Source organism: the organism of the source record quoted next, unplaced genomic scaffold, assembly GCF_019419815.1.
Source record: "Pyrus x bretschneideri cultivar Hongxiangsu unplaced genomic scaffold, Pyrus_bretschneideri_v1 Contig41, whole genome shotgun sequence".
In the NCBI taxonomy this organism is placed as follows: Eukaryota; Viridiplantae; Streptophyta; class Magnoliopsida; order Rosales; family Rosaceae; genus Pyrus; species Pyrus x bretschneideri.
The window spans coordinates 1039006-1055547 of record NW_025999735.1 but is presented as its reverse complement, the minus strand read 5'-3'; the positions used below and the strand labels follow the sequence as shown (position 1 = coordinate 1055547).

General features: G+C 36.4%; 1 protein-coding gene across 1 annotated transcript; it reads right to left on the bottom strand.

Annotated features, from left to right (window-relative positions):
* Positions 1–6731: 6731 nt before the first annotated feature.
* LOC125469280 (disease resistance protein At4g27190-like) lies at positions 6732–13298 on the bottom strand. Its single transcript, XM_048566439.1, is given in 5 exon segments — positions 6732–7081; positions 7271–8107; positions 8287–8856; positions 10711–12475; positions 12477–13298. Coding segments are annotated over 5 exon segments (4167 nt in total). The 5' UTR covers positions 13268–13298; the 3' UTR covers positions 6732–6877.
* Between the last annotated feature and the right edge of the window lie 3244 nt (positions 13299–16542).

Sequence of the window (16542 nt, the reverse complement as noted above, 5' to 3'; positions counted from 1 at the left end):
CCAGCGTTAACAGATCTTGCGGTAGACACAAAATGCCCCGTTATTTAACTAGTGATTATGAGTTTTCTCCGTTAAAAACCCGACCGGTTGAGCATCCAAATAATAATTTTAATAGGTGGATTGGGTCGAGTTAATGGACTAGGTTTAAAATGCCAAGTCTAACCATCACGACTCCCCACGTCTCCTACCTCCACCCATCTAGGCCTTCTCTGTACATAATTTTTAGTCGTCGAATTCGAATCAATATAACAAGCTATTGTGTGAGAGAGATAGGAAACATGAAGTGCACAAAGAACTCCAACTCCATCATATCCAGCACAAGAACATGGCAGTCCCATGCTTAAATTAGCCTCAGGCGTCCTCAGCCAAGGCATCAAGCCAATGATGGGTTGGCTGGGAGCATGAACGGAGCCAATGAAGGCTTATTGGGGGCAGGTGCTTCCATTCAAGTAATTTGTTTGTTAAGTTACAGACTACAGTTATATACTATACACGCGTTATCTTTAAAAAGTATATATGTATATAATATCCAACATACTACTTATACTCTATATCAAATATTATATGAACAAAAGTACTCATATTTTGTCATTCAAATTGAAGAACTCCTCTTCCGTCCATCATGTATTAATATTTTTCTCATCACTTTTTCATTTTCCACTACTATATATAGAAATTTTTGTAACATAGAATTGCGATACATCATCATTTAAAATCATTCCTATTATCATATTGAATATAAATCATACTTTAATAAAGTTTTCTTAGTTAATTTTTTTATGCTCCCACTAAAAGTAAATTCTAGCTTTGTCCCTGGCTGGGAGGGAGAAGTTGGGTGATGGGTTGGCTGCCACGGTTGACTGTGGAGTTGACGAGCATTTGTTTCATTTTCAATTTTATGTAGAAGTCTTCATTTGTTAAAATAATATTTTGATTAGGTCCTTTAAAGTCATTTTATATGAGGTAAATTTATCAACAAAATATTCTTTTTAATTTAAAGTAGTGAGAAAATTATACAATGGGGTGGATTTAATCTCTCTCTTTAAAAAATAATCTCTTCGAATACCCACTACTATTGAACAACCACTTACTTATTTGAAGATTCGTCATTTCTTTATCTTTCTATTTAAAGTTGACAGCACAAGCGATTAAATTTTAAATTTCGACAGTCATTAAGGGAATGCTAGTTGTTATTTTTATAAGAGTTGAGTGTAACAAAGTTTTTTGAACTATACCATAAATTTAGTTTTGATCTCTAAACTCTAGTTATTGTTGCTTTCATTCTCGAATTGTCCCGTTCCCTGGGTTCCTGTTTGTAGCCGTTGGATCAAATTTCAATGGTCCAGATCCTCCGGACTTGATGGATTAGAAGGAATGGATCCATAGAGGATCCCTTTCTCATTAACCATTATGATGACATATATAGACTTTTTTTTTTTTTTTTTTAAACGATGTTATCTACATTAAAAGGGAGATGGTGTGCTTAGCCTCACAATGAACTAGTAATAATGTGGTTCAAACTCGCATTTGACGAGAATTGAACCTAAGACCTCTCACTTACAAGTGAAGAGGAACACCACTAGACCGTAGTACTAAGTGGTTGTGACATATATAGACTTTATCTCTACTATTATAAATTGTTTATATGCTTTTTCATAGATTTAAAAAATTCTTTTTTTTTTTTATGAGTTTAGAGACCAAAACTAAACTCAGTATAATTCAAGGATCTTTACTACAATTTAGCTTTTTATAAACTAGTTAATCCTTTTCCTAGTGAACGGTAAATGGAAGGACTTGTAAATGGCGTGCTGTAAGGCATGGGGCTCAATGGGTAATGAAATTGGAAGAAAATACAATAGGCGATGATCCAAAGATAGTTAGGGAAGTTCAAATTCGGCTTATTCACTTCATTTTGCTAGATGGATTGCTACTGTTTAATTTTAGGAAAATTTTATTTGACCTTATAACCTCTTTTTACATCTATCTTACTCTTTACAAGTAGTTCCTCGTTTCCTTCGTAGACAAACACTTCTTTCCAAGGAGTAGAAAGTACATAGACCTTTACAAGACTGTATAATTTCTAAAGGAAAACAACTGATAGAACCAAATAAATCTGCTGGCAGTGGACCATACATTTCATCCCAGATCTCTGTTTCCTCCGCCATTCTCATCTTAAGTTTTCAAATTTGTGAAATGAACCCTGAAATATTAGCAACTCACTTATTTAAAGATACTGCACCTCCAATGGACTCCTTAGGTGATCAGCTCATTACAATTGGCGGAAAAGAGAAAAATCGAACTCCAACCATGCTACCTATCTTGCTCCTAGAAGGCATGGTTGGTGTAGAAGTTCTATTCGTATTGGCTCCTTATCATTATGAATCCCTACATCAGAAGCTGTTGGATTATTAGATTGCCGAGCCTGCCCCATTCTAACGATGTTGATATTGTCTCCAACTTTACCACATACCAAATCTGTAAGGTGTGAGACTTTACCACAAAAAACTTCGGTATTAGTTAGAGTGGGGTAATCAATTTAAACCCCTTGGTTTTTTTTCCTATCACCGATGTGGGATTTTAACAGAAGCATGGTTGAAGTACAATTTTTATAAAGAGCTTCTAAAACGATTTTTTTAGTTAAAATTGACATAAAAACAGAGAGCGGGATTAGATATGCTCTAACGGAACATTTTCAAAATTTTGAAGTCGATCTTTGTTTTATTGCTTTTTATTGCTTAGTCTTCTAAGTATATGTTAGCAAATCACAATGATGCATGGATATGGACACGGATAAGGGGATACGACAAGACACGATGCGGAGATACGTCAAATTTCTAAAAACGAGGACACGATACTTCAAGGATACGGCAATTAAAAATATGTATCAATAAAAATAAATAAATATATCCATACCACTACACAATAATATATTATAATATACAAAACACAATAATATTATAATAATACAAAAAGTTAAAAACAGAAAAGCAAAAGGCTTCATCAGATTTGAATGGACTATGGGGTAGTGGAATGGGTATTATAATATATTATTGTGGGTAGTGGTATGGATATAATAATATTAGTTTCAACTTTTAGAAAAACAAAAGGCTTTTTAATCAGATTAAGGGCTGATTTGGTATTGCTATGCTTTTAAAAAAAGCTGCTTCTGCTGTGCTGTGAGAATAAGCAGCTGTGAAATAAAGCAACAGAGTATTTGGTAAAATTTTTTGTAAAAGTGCTTTTGAAAAAAAAGCGGTATTATAGTATTTGGTAAACTTTTATGTAAAACAGATGTGAGGAAAATCAGGTTTTTCAAAGCTGAGTTTTGCAACTTCTTGTTTTTGGCTTTTTTTCACCAAAAACTGTGAAAAAAAGCTGAAGCCGAATATTTACCAAACACAAAAACAGCTCCCAACTTTTTTTTATACTAGTTTTTTCAAAATCACCTCAGTACCAAACCAGGCCTAAGCTTTTAGTTTCAGTTTCAGAGATGTGTTTTGTAACTTGTCCTCGGGGAATCAAATTAAGGCTTCGAATGGATTGAATCAGAGGAGTAAGATTAGGAAAACATCGGATTTGAAACTATTAACAAAGTGAAAACGACAGCTCACCACTCATCAGGAGTTGCAGACAGAGACGAAGGAGAAGATGGAGCAGTTGTAGACGGAGAAGATGGAGACAACGGTGCAGTTACATACGGAGACGACGGAACAGTTGCAGATGACGGTCAATGGTGATTCGTGAAAGTCTCCCAAGTAGAGTGATTTATGAGGTTCGAGATGTAAATCCGAATTTTTTTTTTTTACTTTTGATTATCCTTCGATTTTAGAGTGATATTAGTTAACTAAGTTCGATGAATCATGATTCTGTGCGGATTTATTGTGATTATTATTATTATTATTATTTTCTGATTATCCTCCTATTTTAGTTTCAAACGTATCCAAAAAGTAGGATACTTGTATCTGGACAATACGATACGCGTATCTCATCAGTCCTAAACGTATCCCTTCACTCTGATACGTATCAGGCGCATATCCATGCGTATCTTTCCTGTATCTGTATCCTCAGCGTGTCAGATACGGGATACGGTGACTTTCTCCCGTGTCCATAACCTCCGTCTATGGAGTTCGTGTAATAGATGCATAAAAAATTTGTCCAAGCTAGGAAATCCTACCTGCATATATATTTTTTAAAGAACTTGTCAACAAACCTTATTTCATAGAAGTAAGACGCATTAGTTGCAAATGAAAGCATACAGAAAGATAAAGGAAGGTATAAATCAGCTTTTCATCAAAAATATAGTATGGTACGAGAGTCTCAAATTTCTCCATTGAGTCAATCTCATAGGAACGTATAAACCACTGAAACCAACTCTAATGGTGGGCTAAAAGCCAAATTACCTCTCAAAATTTCCCCCCAAATCCACTTCAACCTAAAGAGAAATTTTGGGCTAAATGCTAAATGCTAAACCAATGCCAAATTCCCCCCAAAATTTAGCCCATAAATCTAAGTGGACTTCACTCAATATTTATCAGAATTTAAATTTTTTTAGATTAAAATGTTCATAAAATTAATTTACGATAGTCTCCATATTTATTTTTTTTAGAATTTAATTTAACAAAAAAAAATAGCCTAAGTTCATTCTTTAATAATCTCGGGCTAAAATTTTAGGCTAGAACGGTTGGAGCAAAAAAACTATTTCTGGGCTAAAAGCTAAATTTTCCCGACTAAAAAATTTGGCTTTTAACCCAACCATTGAAGATGGTTTGACCAAAAGCCTTGCAGACTTGGCAGATCAAAGTTCCAAACCAGCTGAAAGCAATCTTAATTAGTTCCTGAATCAAGGTAGCAGTACAATAAATTGTCATAGAGAGCTCGAATAAAAAGCATACTTGTAATACAAAACAGTTATGCACAAGTGAACCGTCTATCTGCACATGATCGGTTATTCATTGCTTTGTTGTAGGTGAGAATGTTATGCGAGTAAGCAAAGGAAATTCTAATGGGAGAAAGAAATGTTCAGGTGAAGATTTTGGTTTCTTTAGTCTCTTATTATATTTGTATTACAGTACATATTTCACTGTTATTTCATTTTGTATGGGGAAAAAACGTTATTACTGTCCTTCATTTGAATTGGTAACGCTGGTGTGGATCTTTCAAATTATATGGGCATACAGTTATTATTATTTATTTGCATATTCTTACAACCAATATTCATGGGCAATTTCACAACCTTCCCGGATCCATGTTTGCCCATCCTTCTCACGATTTTTATTTAGAGTAAATTATAGTAATAGTTCGTTAACTTTCACTTAATTGGAGCAATGATCTCTTAATTAAAAATTCATTATCAGTGCATTCAGTGCATTCAGTGCATTCACTTAATTGGCTCTTAATAATTGCTGCTCTGTTGCTTGGAATTATCAGTGCATTCAGTTCGACTTCAACAATACTATATGTGCATCTTGAAGTTATAGGAATATAATTTACATTTCAGAATTTAATTTATTTTAAGTCTTCTGCTAAAACACAAACTTTGAGACTTGGTGGTGGCTTGCACTTTGCAGCCACAACTAAGACCAAGGGGTTGATTTTTGTTTTCATTTCCTTACCAATTGGAATAAAAGTGCAACCCACCAGATAAGTAGTTAATTAGTTATACTACTAGAGTTACATAATGCCACTTAGCAGTTGGAAATTAACGAACTAGATTTCTTGACATGTCTTTTTGTATGACAACTTTTTAGGTGCTGCAGTTTTGTTTTGGTTTTTCATTCTTTCCCTGAATTTCAATTGTAGTAGGATTGAATCATTTAAATTGTGGGATTGTTTTGTTTGATGGGTTTCAATTGTGTTTTCATTTATATAGTACTAATGTAGTTAAGGTTGGTGCATTAAAGTCCCGCAACAACGCGGGGGCATATTTACCAGTGCTCTCTATTTTGTAGCGAAGTTTTAGCTAAAACTATACAAAAAAATCATTTTAGGAGCTCTCTGAAAAAATTGTACTCCAACCAATGAAATCTAGCTTTCTTTCCGAACGAAAAAGAAAAATATACACACGTACGCACATCTAGTTAAAAGATGCGATTCTATTGATCCGATTTTAATAAAGAATAAGCACTCTCTAGTACAAAGTAGTTTCGGTAGACAAGTGCATACAAGCACCACTTCAAATGCTTCAATGTTTACAGAAATCACACTAGCATTATTTCCCAAACAACCAATACCGAAAATGTAGTGAACAAAGCTAAGCTCCAAATACAAATCACACTTTTACCACTAAACACGAACAAGTCAACACAAGCATAACATGACTTGGAATATGTATCAGTGCCTACCCAAATCACACAAGTTTCTGGGATACCTTTTCAGTTGATGCCGTAGCTTGCAGGCTTATATCAAACAAGATGAGATCGGCCTCGGATACGAAGCTGGGCACAGACCGTTGAGGGGTGAACAGAGAATAGTCACAGCAACAAGAGAAATTAGAAAGAAGAATACTGAAAGTAGCAACCCAACTAGCAACCGCAATAACGCTAAAGGCAACATAGCCTGCATCTTCAGGATCTCCAATGCCCCTGATTCAACCACCACAGTAACGCCAAGGCCAAAAAGGTCCAAGCAATCATATAACCAAGGCTAGAACTGGCCTCTAGCCGACAGAAATCACATAACCAAGGCTTCTTCGTTGAGGCGGAAGCTTAGGCAGCTTAAATCCAATAGGCGGTCACTGACAATAAGAGTGGTGCCCATCTTGTTCTTGGAACTATGACCAACAGTCATAGCACGACATCAAGTAGCATAGTTCTCTCTATCCAAAAAATTTGGTCATACCAATGTGTTTTCTGGGGAATGTGTTGTGTGGTCCAATAGATCAGAGAGCCTTCCAGTCTGCTCCCCAGGATGATATTTCTTCCTTTAAAAGGAAAAACAAAAGAAAGAAGAATACAACACACAAACAAGCAATCACACACACCCGGAAAAACTTAACATGCCCTCCAAAAAATGAGGATTCTTCTTTGGTAGAGGGTGTTACAATTGTAACATCTAAATTCGTATCTGCAATCATCAGCTGGTCCTGTAAAAATATATATTTAGTTGACGATTACAAATAAACACGCAAACTGTTCAATAAGAAATCTGACTGAAGAACTACGAATAAGATGAATAAATCAAACTTTTAATTTTAACGGTTCAAGGTTCAGAAAAAGATGAAAAATTGGAGAGTGAAATTAGTAGATGCTTAATTAGTGAATAAAGAACTTACGGTTTGATCACGATCATTCTCCTTTGAATCACTTAGCTTTAGTACATCATCAGTTTCCTCTGCTATTTGTAGTCTTTCTGGTCTTGGATCACTTTGGAGTAACCCATCAGGAGAAATCTTTAACTGGATCAGCTGGCACTTCTTGACAATCAAATCCCTGGACAGTAAGGATGGGACTTTGAAAATGCAATTTCCCGTGCAAAATCCTTGCAGACTTGGTAGACCAGAAAGTTGCAAATGTTTCAAGCAACTGTAAGTAATGTCATTTTCTGAATCATCTCCGTTGCTTGCCACTATTTCTACCATTCTTTCACAATACCGAACATCCAACTCCCGGAGTTGCTGCAAATCCTTAGCCACAGAATAAGGTATTAAGTATTGCAGTCCGTGACAGCTCCATATGGTCAAAGCGGTTAGATTCCGAAAGGATATCAAAGTTGAAGCTAGATTCTCTAATCTGCCACATTTTTCTAGGCATAGAAATTCCAAGTTTGGAAAAACAGGGCCCCCTGGTTGGGAGTTCTCCTTTCCTAGATGTATCAGCTCCGGCATATTGCCGAGCCACAAACCCTTTACACGTGGGAGGGTCTTAACTTCATGTATTTCCCCGCTACTACTTCCTTGGTGGTTGTGGACAATTAATTCTTTCCAAGGAGCAGAGAACACACGGAGATTTTCAATATTCTGTAAATTCTCAAAGAAATCATCTGACTTGGGATGTGAAGTAGCAAAACCAATTACTTTTAGTTTTCTCAGCAACTCTGCCAGGAGTGGACCATACAAAATATCCGTGTTCTCGTCCAAAACCAAGTATTCCAAGTTGAGGAGTGACTTATCCTGAAATATAATCAACAGTAATGACATGCTTTAAAATATTTTGAAAAATTGAACATCACATAATAACTTTAACATTAAAAACATAATAAATGTATTTACTTGATGGTCTATGTTTAATTAGTATGTAAAAATCACATAAAATTTTGAATATCAAAAGAATTGTGGACAAGTATGGTTACCTTCTCAATTAAAAAGAAAGGTTGTTTCGTTGACCTTGGGTGGCCCAACTCAAGCTTGTCTTGATATGTTAAAAATTCGACGGGCAAAATCTCCACAACACCACATTTCATGAACTTTAAGATGTTGAGTGATGGCCAATTAGAAATATGCAGCCCTGGATAGAAACTCCCAAGTTGGGGTAGATTATGAAATTCCAGAAATGTTACTTTAGGGAACTTGAACTCCTCATATGCCGTTTCTGGTCCTTCTTTCTTCTCAACAATTTCCTCCAGTAAATCACAATTCTTAACCTTCAACCTGCTTAGCTGCTTAAGATCTTTGGCCACTGAAGGGGGAAAAACATTTTTCAAACTATCACATGAGTCTATGTCAACTGAGTTTAGATTTGGGCACTCAAAACCATTCACCTGAGTGGTAGATGATGTGTCATATACCATTTGTAATGCTTGACATTTGGATATCATGAGATGTTTAAGTTGCCCGAGACATTTAGCCATGGAACTAGAAAACAAGAATCTTAAACTATCACATTGATGCACAATCAAGGTTGTTAAATTGGATATCAAAACCTGCATAGCACATAACAAAATTCATGTTTATTTTAGGAAATTGTAATTTACAATGTTGTTTGCCATATGTGTTCCAAATGCATAGATATAAAGTAAAGATCATATATTAAAAAAGTAAGCTACTAGGTTACTAGACAGATGGATATCTTCGTACTTTCATTAACTAGCAAATAATGAATTGGAGTAAAAAAAAACTATGCCAATTTTATAGGGCCAAAGTTATGTCAATTTTATTCCAAATTTAAACTATTTACTTTCGATCAAATAAAAAATTATTTTATTTAAATTGATACCAAGATTACATTATTGTGAATATTTTTAGTGGCAAATGGTAAATTATCTTAGTGATTGAGTTAAAATTTTTTGCACTAAAAATAAGAGTGACTTCTCTATAACGTGTTTCATTAGTTGACACCTGTTCACAATCTAATCCCTAACATAACCCTCTCCTCCCAGTAAAATTAAATCAAAATAAAATCAAAAGTAAGAAAAAAGAAGCTGCTCATCCTCTCTCTCTCTCTCTCTCTCTCTCTCTCTTCCCCAATCTAAACAGCAGCAGTATCAATTGCATCTACTTCACACTTTAAATCCATTAATCAAACCGAAAAGCCTCGCCCTTCAATTTAATTGCTCATTCAAAGAATAGCGGACAACCAAATCTGGGAATATTGAAGAATAAATCCCTTTTGGGCTGTCAGATTTGTGAATATAAGCGTCTCCCCTGACTCACCACCGACGATCTCCTCTTGCAAATCCTTGGGTCCTTGCTGTTGACCGTGCAGCCCACCGAGAATCAGGTTCCGAGAATCTACTTCACCGTGGGAGATGCTGCCGCTGTGCTTGAAGAGGTGGGGGTCAGGGGGCGGTGATTGGTGGCGTTAGGAATGAAGGGGAATGGAAGGGAAATTTTTTTGTTGTAACGGGACACATGTGGTACATACCGGTTACATTGAAAAATCTCACGAATGAGATGGGTACCGCTACGCTGGCTACGATCTGATTGTTTTTTTTATTTTTTTTTATTTGGAGTTAACGCCGTTAGGTTTTGTTGAGTGAAAAGATAGATTTTCAAATTTTAAAATGGAGTTTTAATGAAATGTTTATGGTACTGTTTATCTTAATGAAAAATCATATTTTTACATTAAAAAGTTCAACCTGATACTATTTACTTTATCCTTTATTTTGTCATTATAGTTAAAATTCAAAGTTTTCAAACCATTTTTATTAGTTTTTCTATTTTACAAAGGTCACAAAACGTCTATGTCTATAAATAGGTGCAGAAGATTTGAACTCATTATTTGAATGTGCAGAGAAAAAAATCTTACATCAAAACTTGGAAAAAAAACTTGTGTGGGATTTAACTTGATCATGCTGAATGGTACTACACCGCCATTCATTCCTTGCCATGTGTTAAACCAAAATAATAGAAGACTCTCCTTATTAAGGAAGGGGAATGGGAGAGACGGAGAGGTGCCGAGTCCGCTGGGCTACACTCTGATTTTTGTATTTTCCTTTTATTTTATTTTATTTGGAGTTAACTCTGTTAGGTTTGGATGAGTCAATGGACAGATATGAAAATTTTTTAAAAGTCACAAGGCGGTCATATGCATAAATGAGTGCAAAAGATTTGAACTTGTTAAGAGAATACCTAGGAAAAAAAATCTTAATATCAAAACCTAATAACATAATATATCATTTAAATGGTTTTTGCTTATTGAAAAAAATAAATCTTAAGCATTTGTATCTTTTTTCTTATTGAAAAAAAAAAAGAATTATATGTCGAATTCGAATAAGAAAGCTATTTGGAGAAAGAATCATGCAACCATTTTGCTAGAAAAATAACTAAGAAAGTACCTCCCCATTATTGAACAGTCTCGGTGGTCCACCAACTTCATCCTCCGTAACGATTTCGTCGGATTCTGTAGCAGTCGTTAATTGCTTGCCTTTGGAAGAGAAACCAATAAGCTTTGGTAGATTCTGAAGTGTCAAAGATTTTAACTTTCGGAAAGGCTCGCCTGTGAGTTGCCCATAACATACACTTTCCAAACTCACAAGGTTTTCAAGAGCTAGAGATTCCAGGTTGGAGAAGGCATTATGAGAATAACTCCAATTGACGAAGTTAATGACATATTTAACTTCAGCATTGTTTTGGATATGGAGATGCTTCAGTTGTCTAACAGCTTCACTGTCAAATAGATAGGAAATAATATTCACAATCTCCACCCCATCCAAGTACAACTGCTCACATTTCTTTACCAGCAACTTTATACCTCGGTCGAATTGATTTCTCCGGGTGAGCTTGAGTTTTAGCATGTTAGATGAGGTTGCAAAGATGTTAGGATACTCCCAACAATCACCGACAAGTATGGTGTATCTTTCTAACTTATCGGAGAACAAGTTGGTTGGAAGAAGGTTAGCATCTGTAATGTGTATGTCCAATGCGGATAGATGAGGTAAGTGCTTCAGCTCTGAAACACTAGCATTACTTCTTCTGCCATCGACCAAACCTTCACCCTCCCATTGCTTGAAGCTTTTTATTCCCATCCTCAAGTCTTCTAGTCTTGTCAAGCTTGATATAACACCAGGTGAGATCAGAACAAGTTCAGAGCAACCGGTCAAATCCAATAATTGTAGCCTTGTCAATTCCCCTATTTCTCTCGGCAACTCTTTAAACTTGGACATTACGAGGCTAAGAATTCTCAAGTTAGTTAGCTGTCCAACAAGAGTGATGTCTGCGAACTCGCACCGATCTAAACACAATGTGTGGAGATGCTTTAGGGATTGAAGAGATGGAGGTAGTGACGCAATATGGAATTCGGTTACATCCAACACTTTGAGTTCTTTCATCCCTTCAAAAAATTTGCTTGGGATTTCCTGGGAGTCGCCCTTATAATTTTCGGACAAGATTAACAATTTTAATTCTGGGCATTCCCAAGGTACTCCAGGAAGCCTGGGGATCTTGCAACCTCTTAAGGACATCCTTGTGCATTTTTTAAGGAAATCGTTAGTTGGCCATTCTTTCACCTCATCTCCATATGCTCTTGAAAAGGCCTTTTGATCATCAGATGCAATCTGGACAGCAACATCTCGTACAAGGTCATGCATTCTAACAGTCCTATCGTCATAACTGTCCAGCAATACGCCAGAATTTTTTAGTTTTTTAACCATTACATTCAATGAATTCCGTGCTTCTTCCACTGTCTCAACATTCTTTATCAAACCCAAACCCATACTATACTTTAACAAGTCACTGAGATAATTGCTGCAACTCCCGCAAAGCAAGAACAATTGCTTAAGCTCTTGATCCTCCAATTGTTCGTAACTCCACTTTAGAGCCAAGAATGCTTTTTCATTCATTTCTTTCTTGTCAAATCTTTTGAAACTTCTCAACGCATCTTTCCATTCCTCCAAACTACTTTCCCTTAAAGCACTTGCAACAGCAACAACCAAAACCGGCAAACCTCCACATTTCTTTGCTAGTTGGGTTGCTTCTTTCAGTATACAGTTGTCTTTAACGACATTACCCGCCATCTTCTCAAACAAATTCCAACTTTCATTTTCTGTTAAAAATCCAAGTTGAAAATCTTTTTGCGTATGCATATCATAGAATAAAACATTTCACATCGTCTAAAATGACAAGAGTCTTCCCATCTTTTATCCTGGCCCATAGGAGATTCGCCCTTTTTCCCATATTCTCAGATTCATCAATGTCCATCCCCAACTTTTCAGTAATTTCTTTTTGAATTTTTTCATTGTCCTCTTTTTCTTTGACATTTAGTATTATAACCACATCATCAAATAACTTCTCTTTGACAGCTTCTCTGTAAACCTCTTTGGCAAGTGTTGTCTTCCCGACGCCCCCTAATCCGTACACCCCAATCCTGTTGATATCAGGTTTTTTCAGTTCCATAATGATATCCTTCACCATTGAAATCCTTGATTCAAGGGCCATGTACTTGTCCGAGGCTAGGGCAGATATGTCTTCTACGGGAGCTTTGTAAGAAACACTGGAAAACTCTTTTTTTTTAGTTTCATGTGCTTCAATCTTTTCCATCATTTTTGTTGACTTCCTGCTACGCCGATGATAGTATATCAGATTAGGACATAAAATGAGACACTTTGTCTTTGCAGGGCCTTCATCATGCAAGAGTGCTTTTGCCTCCAGAGTGGTCTCCTCCGCATCTGACTGCCATTTCTGGACATCAGCTTCCACTTCTTGATTAACTTTTCTTCCAACTTCATCAACTTCATGCTTCATCCTTTGTTTGACAAGATCAAGATTCTCCAATTTAGTCCTCAGATCTTCAAGGTTGCTTTTGTAGAAAATGATATAACCCACTTGGCGTGCAACTGGTCTTATTGTGTAGTCAATTATTGTAGGAATAATTGCAGTGAGTATATCCATCGCCATGGCACCTTTAGCTTACCAATTCGTTTGCGTTTTCGATCTATTGAATATATACAAATCCAAAAAATAAAATTCAAGATACGAGAAAGGAATCCTTTATTTTTAAAGCAGATGAAATTAAAGAATGAAACAATAGATCATACCTTAGCTCGTGATCCAGACTACGCTTGGAGAAAAACAGAGCAGTATGCAAATCTTTTTCGTTTTCTTTTGCTTCTTGTAGAGAAAACTGCATAGTAAAAGCAAAAAGAAGGTTATATCACACTTGCAAAGTAGGAGTTGAAATGATGAACAAGTTTTCATATACAAATTCTATACTAAAAAATTTGCTTGGTACGGAACTAGGGCAACTGTTTTCCAATCTTAAAAACTATGAAGACATATATAATCTGCTTTGAATTTCACTGAGATATTTTAACAAACAACATATGTGCACAGTTTAAGCCAGTGCATGAGGCAGATAACCAAACGTAGAACGCGTTGCTCGTTGAAGACTACCAAGGCTCGTTGAACATTGTACCACAGAGCTATTGAGCCAGATAGTACGATGGGGTCGACCCCCTATCCTGGCAAGCTGATCAGAGTTAACTCTACCAAGTCTCGAGGAGTTCCAGATGCTTATGACGAGCTCTATTTTACGAAAGAACTCTGAGGCCATCAACCGCAAAATCCAGGCAGTCATGATCCCGAGCAACGCGAGACAACGTTGCTCTGAAAGGTCGAGCAGAGCAAGGAGGCTGCCAAACGTATAACAGAAAAAGCACCCTGAAAACAAATGGGCTGCCTCGTAGGGCCATCTCTTACCGAAAGAGAGACAAAGGGCCATGTTTAGCTTTGGAAGAATTAATTTTTAATAAACAGTGCTAGACCATATTTTATACCATTTTCAACCCAGGAGGCCAAAGCGTCATAAGACCAAAACATAGTCTATTTTGACAAAAAACCCATTTCCAACCTAAGGGGGCTATTTTTTAGCCCTCTCAATAATTTATTATTTTAATTGAATTAATGATTAATTGAATTAAACTACCATATTAAAATAAGGTTTTCAAACATATTTTAAGTACCACTTGTCTCTAAATTAATAAGCCACAAGATTTCTTATCTTTATATAATGAAAAGGATGTGAAAATTGGTGAATAATTGAAATAAAATAAGATAAGATAGTATGAAATGGTGAAAAGAATGTGAGAAATGGGGTAGAAATGGTTTAGGTATTTATAGGGAAAAAAAATTGGTTTTTGTTTTTGAAAATTTCGTATATAAAAAGAAAAGTCAAATCCAACAGTAACCTGATGTCAGCATGACGTCAAGTAGCATGTGTTTAGGCTAGGCTATAGGGCTAGCTGGTTGGGTACTCTTGGCAACCTTGCTGGCCGATTCTCCAATTTTTGGTCGGGTGGGGCCCACGAGCCCTTTGGCCTAGCCTTCGGTTGAAGACGGTTTTCGTGTCAAAACTGACTATTTTTTGGCCTATGGCCTTTTGGCAAGGTTGGTTAGAGATGGCCTAACATTCTACAAACAATATTTGGAAAACTGTTCTGTAAAACCAAAGAAAGATAAAGTGGCTCAAAAGACAAATATAATTTTACATTTTTATAATAGGGGAGATTCATGGCACCATATTTTTACACAACTTTGAAACATGTTTTTTCTCCTTCCGTAATGTATTTTAACGATTTGAACTATTTATCTTTTAGAACATCATTCATAGATCATCTTTGCAAAAAATTAGACCAATCCAAAAACATTAAGACATTCATTTGTGGTGAAGGAAATAGACGAATACAGTTCTCCAAAAAAAACCCTAAACCCTTAACTCAACGGTCATATAGTTTCAAATTTAGATGATTTAGTAGACATAATAATTGAGGGAAGATTTAAAAGATAAATGGTTCGAATCATTGATTTAGAGGTGGGGATGCTGATGATGGGGAAGTTGGTGAAGGTTGTGGTAAGCCATGGTGACGGAGGTGATGATGTGGAGATAGTGGTGGTGGTTGTGGTTGCAGCGGTGGTGATGAGGGTGGTTGTAGTGATGGCTATTAAGGTTGTGCCCTAAAAAGCAAAACTTTGCAATATCGGATATTATATAACAATTTTATTGTAAGTGTGAGATTTCGTATTCTGAAAATATATATTTAGTATTATTATTTCACAAGAGCTATTTTGATTTTTTTTATATTTTATTTTATTACATGTATAGATGTACATGTATTGTAAGAGCTTAGGTTTGTATTGTTTGCACCAGCTGGTGATACTTTGTTCCATAGGATAGGACCAAACATAGTTTCATGTTATTAGATATCTTCATATGCTCATAGCTTCCTATCTAGTTTTAGGTTAAGGTGGCGTTGTATGATGGTCCTTGGTGCTTTATCCGCACTCTATAGTTGATGACAAACTAAGGCTACATTTAATACTTAACTTAGAAGCAGGAGGTGTATTGCATGCAATCCTTTATTATCTTCTTTGCCACGCGCACCACCCAATCGGATTCTAGTACATTGCCGCCTTCTGAATAGGAGGCTTTGTAGGTACAACAAAACACAGGCAAATTATATAGATGAGAGATCCACTGCTAGCTAGAGACGGCATGCATGCAAATGATAGTTAATTTGCATGGGAAAAGAAGAATGAAGGGAAATCAAGGAGAGAGAGAGAGAGAGAGAGAAGGAGAAGGGAGGAGATAAATTAAAGAAGGCAACATTGAGGCAATCAGCAGCAAGTAGACCAAATTTGGAGAATGAATCCCACATTGATGAGATGAGAGATTTTGCATGTGCTTATAAGTAGTTAGGTTATTTCCTATATTGCCAATTAGTTTTATAGTGGAACCTAACTTCCTCATGATATCAAAGCATGTTGTCCATGTGTAAAGTCCTGACACGTGCTCCATGTTACTTAATAGCCATATGTGCTCCATGTTGCCCAATAACGACATGTGCTCCACGTTGCCCAGTAGCCACAAATGCTCCACGTTGCCCAATAGCCATACATGCTCCATGTTGCCGATGTTGTATTGTCCACGTGTTAGACTTGAAAATACACCACACATGATGGGGCATGTTGAGAATGAATCACACATTGATGAGAACGTGCTCCATGAGAATGAAAAAGTGGTCTAGATGGCCACCTAGGCACTAGGCGGCGATGCTCCGCTGCGACTAACCCGAAATCATTCATTAAATCGGCAAGGACATTAAGCAGTGTAAGGCGGCCGCTTGGGTGGGCTAGGTGGGCTTGGCAGACACTAGGCAATATGAGCGGCCTGGGAA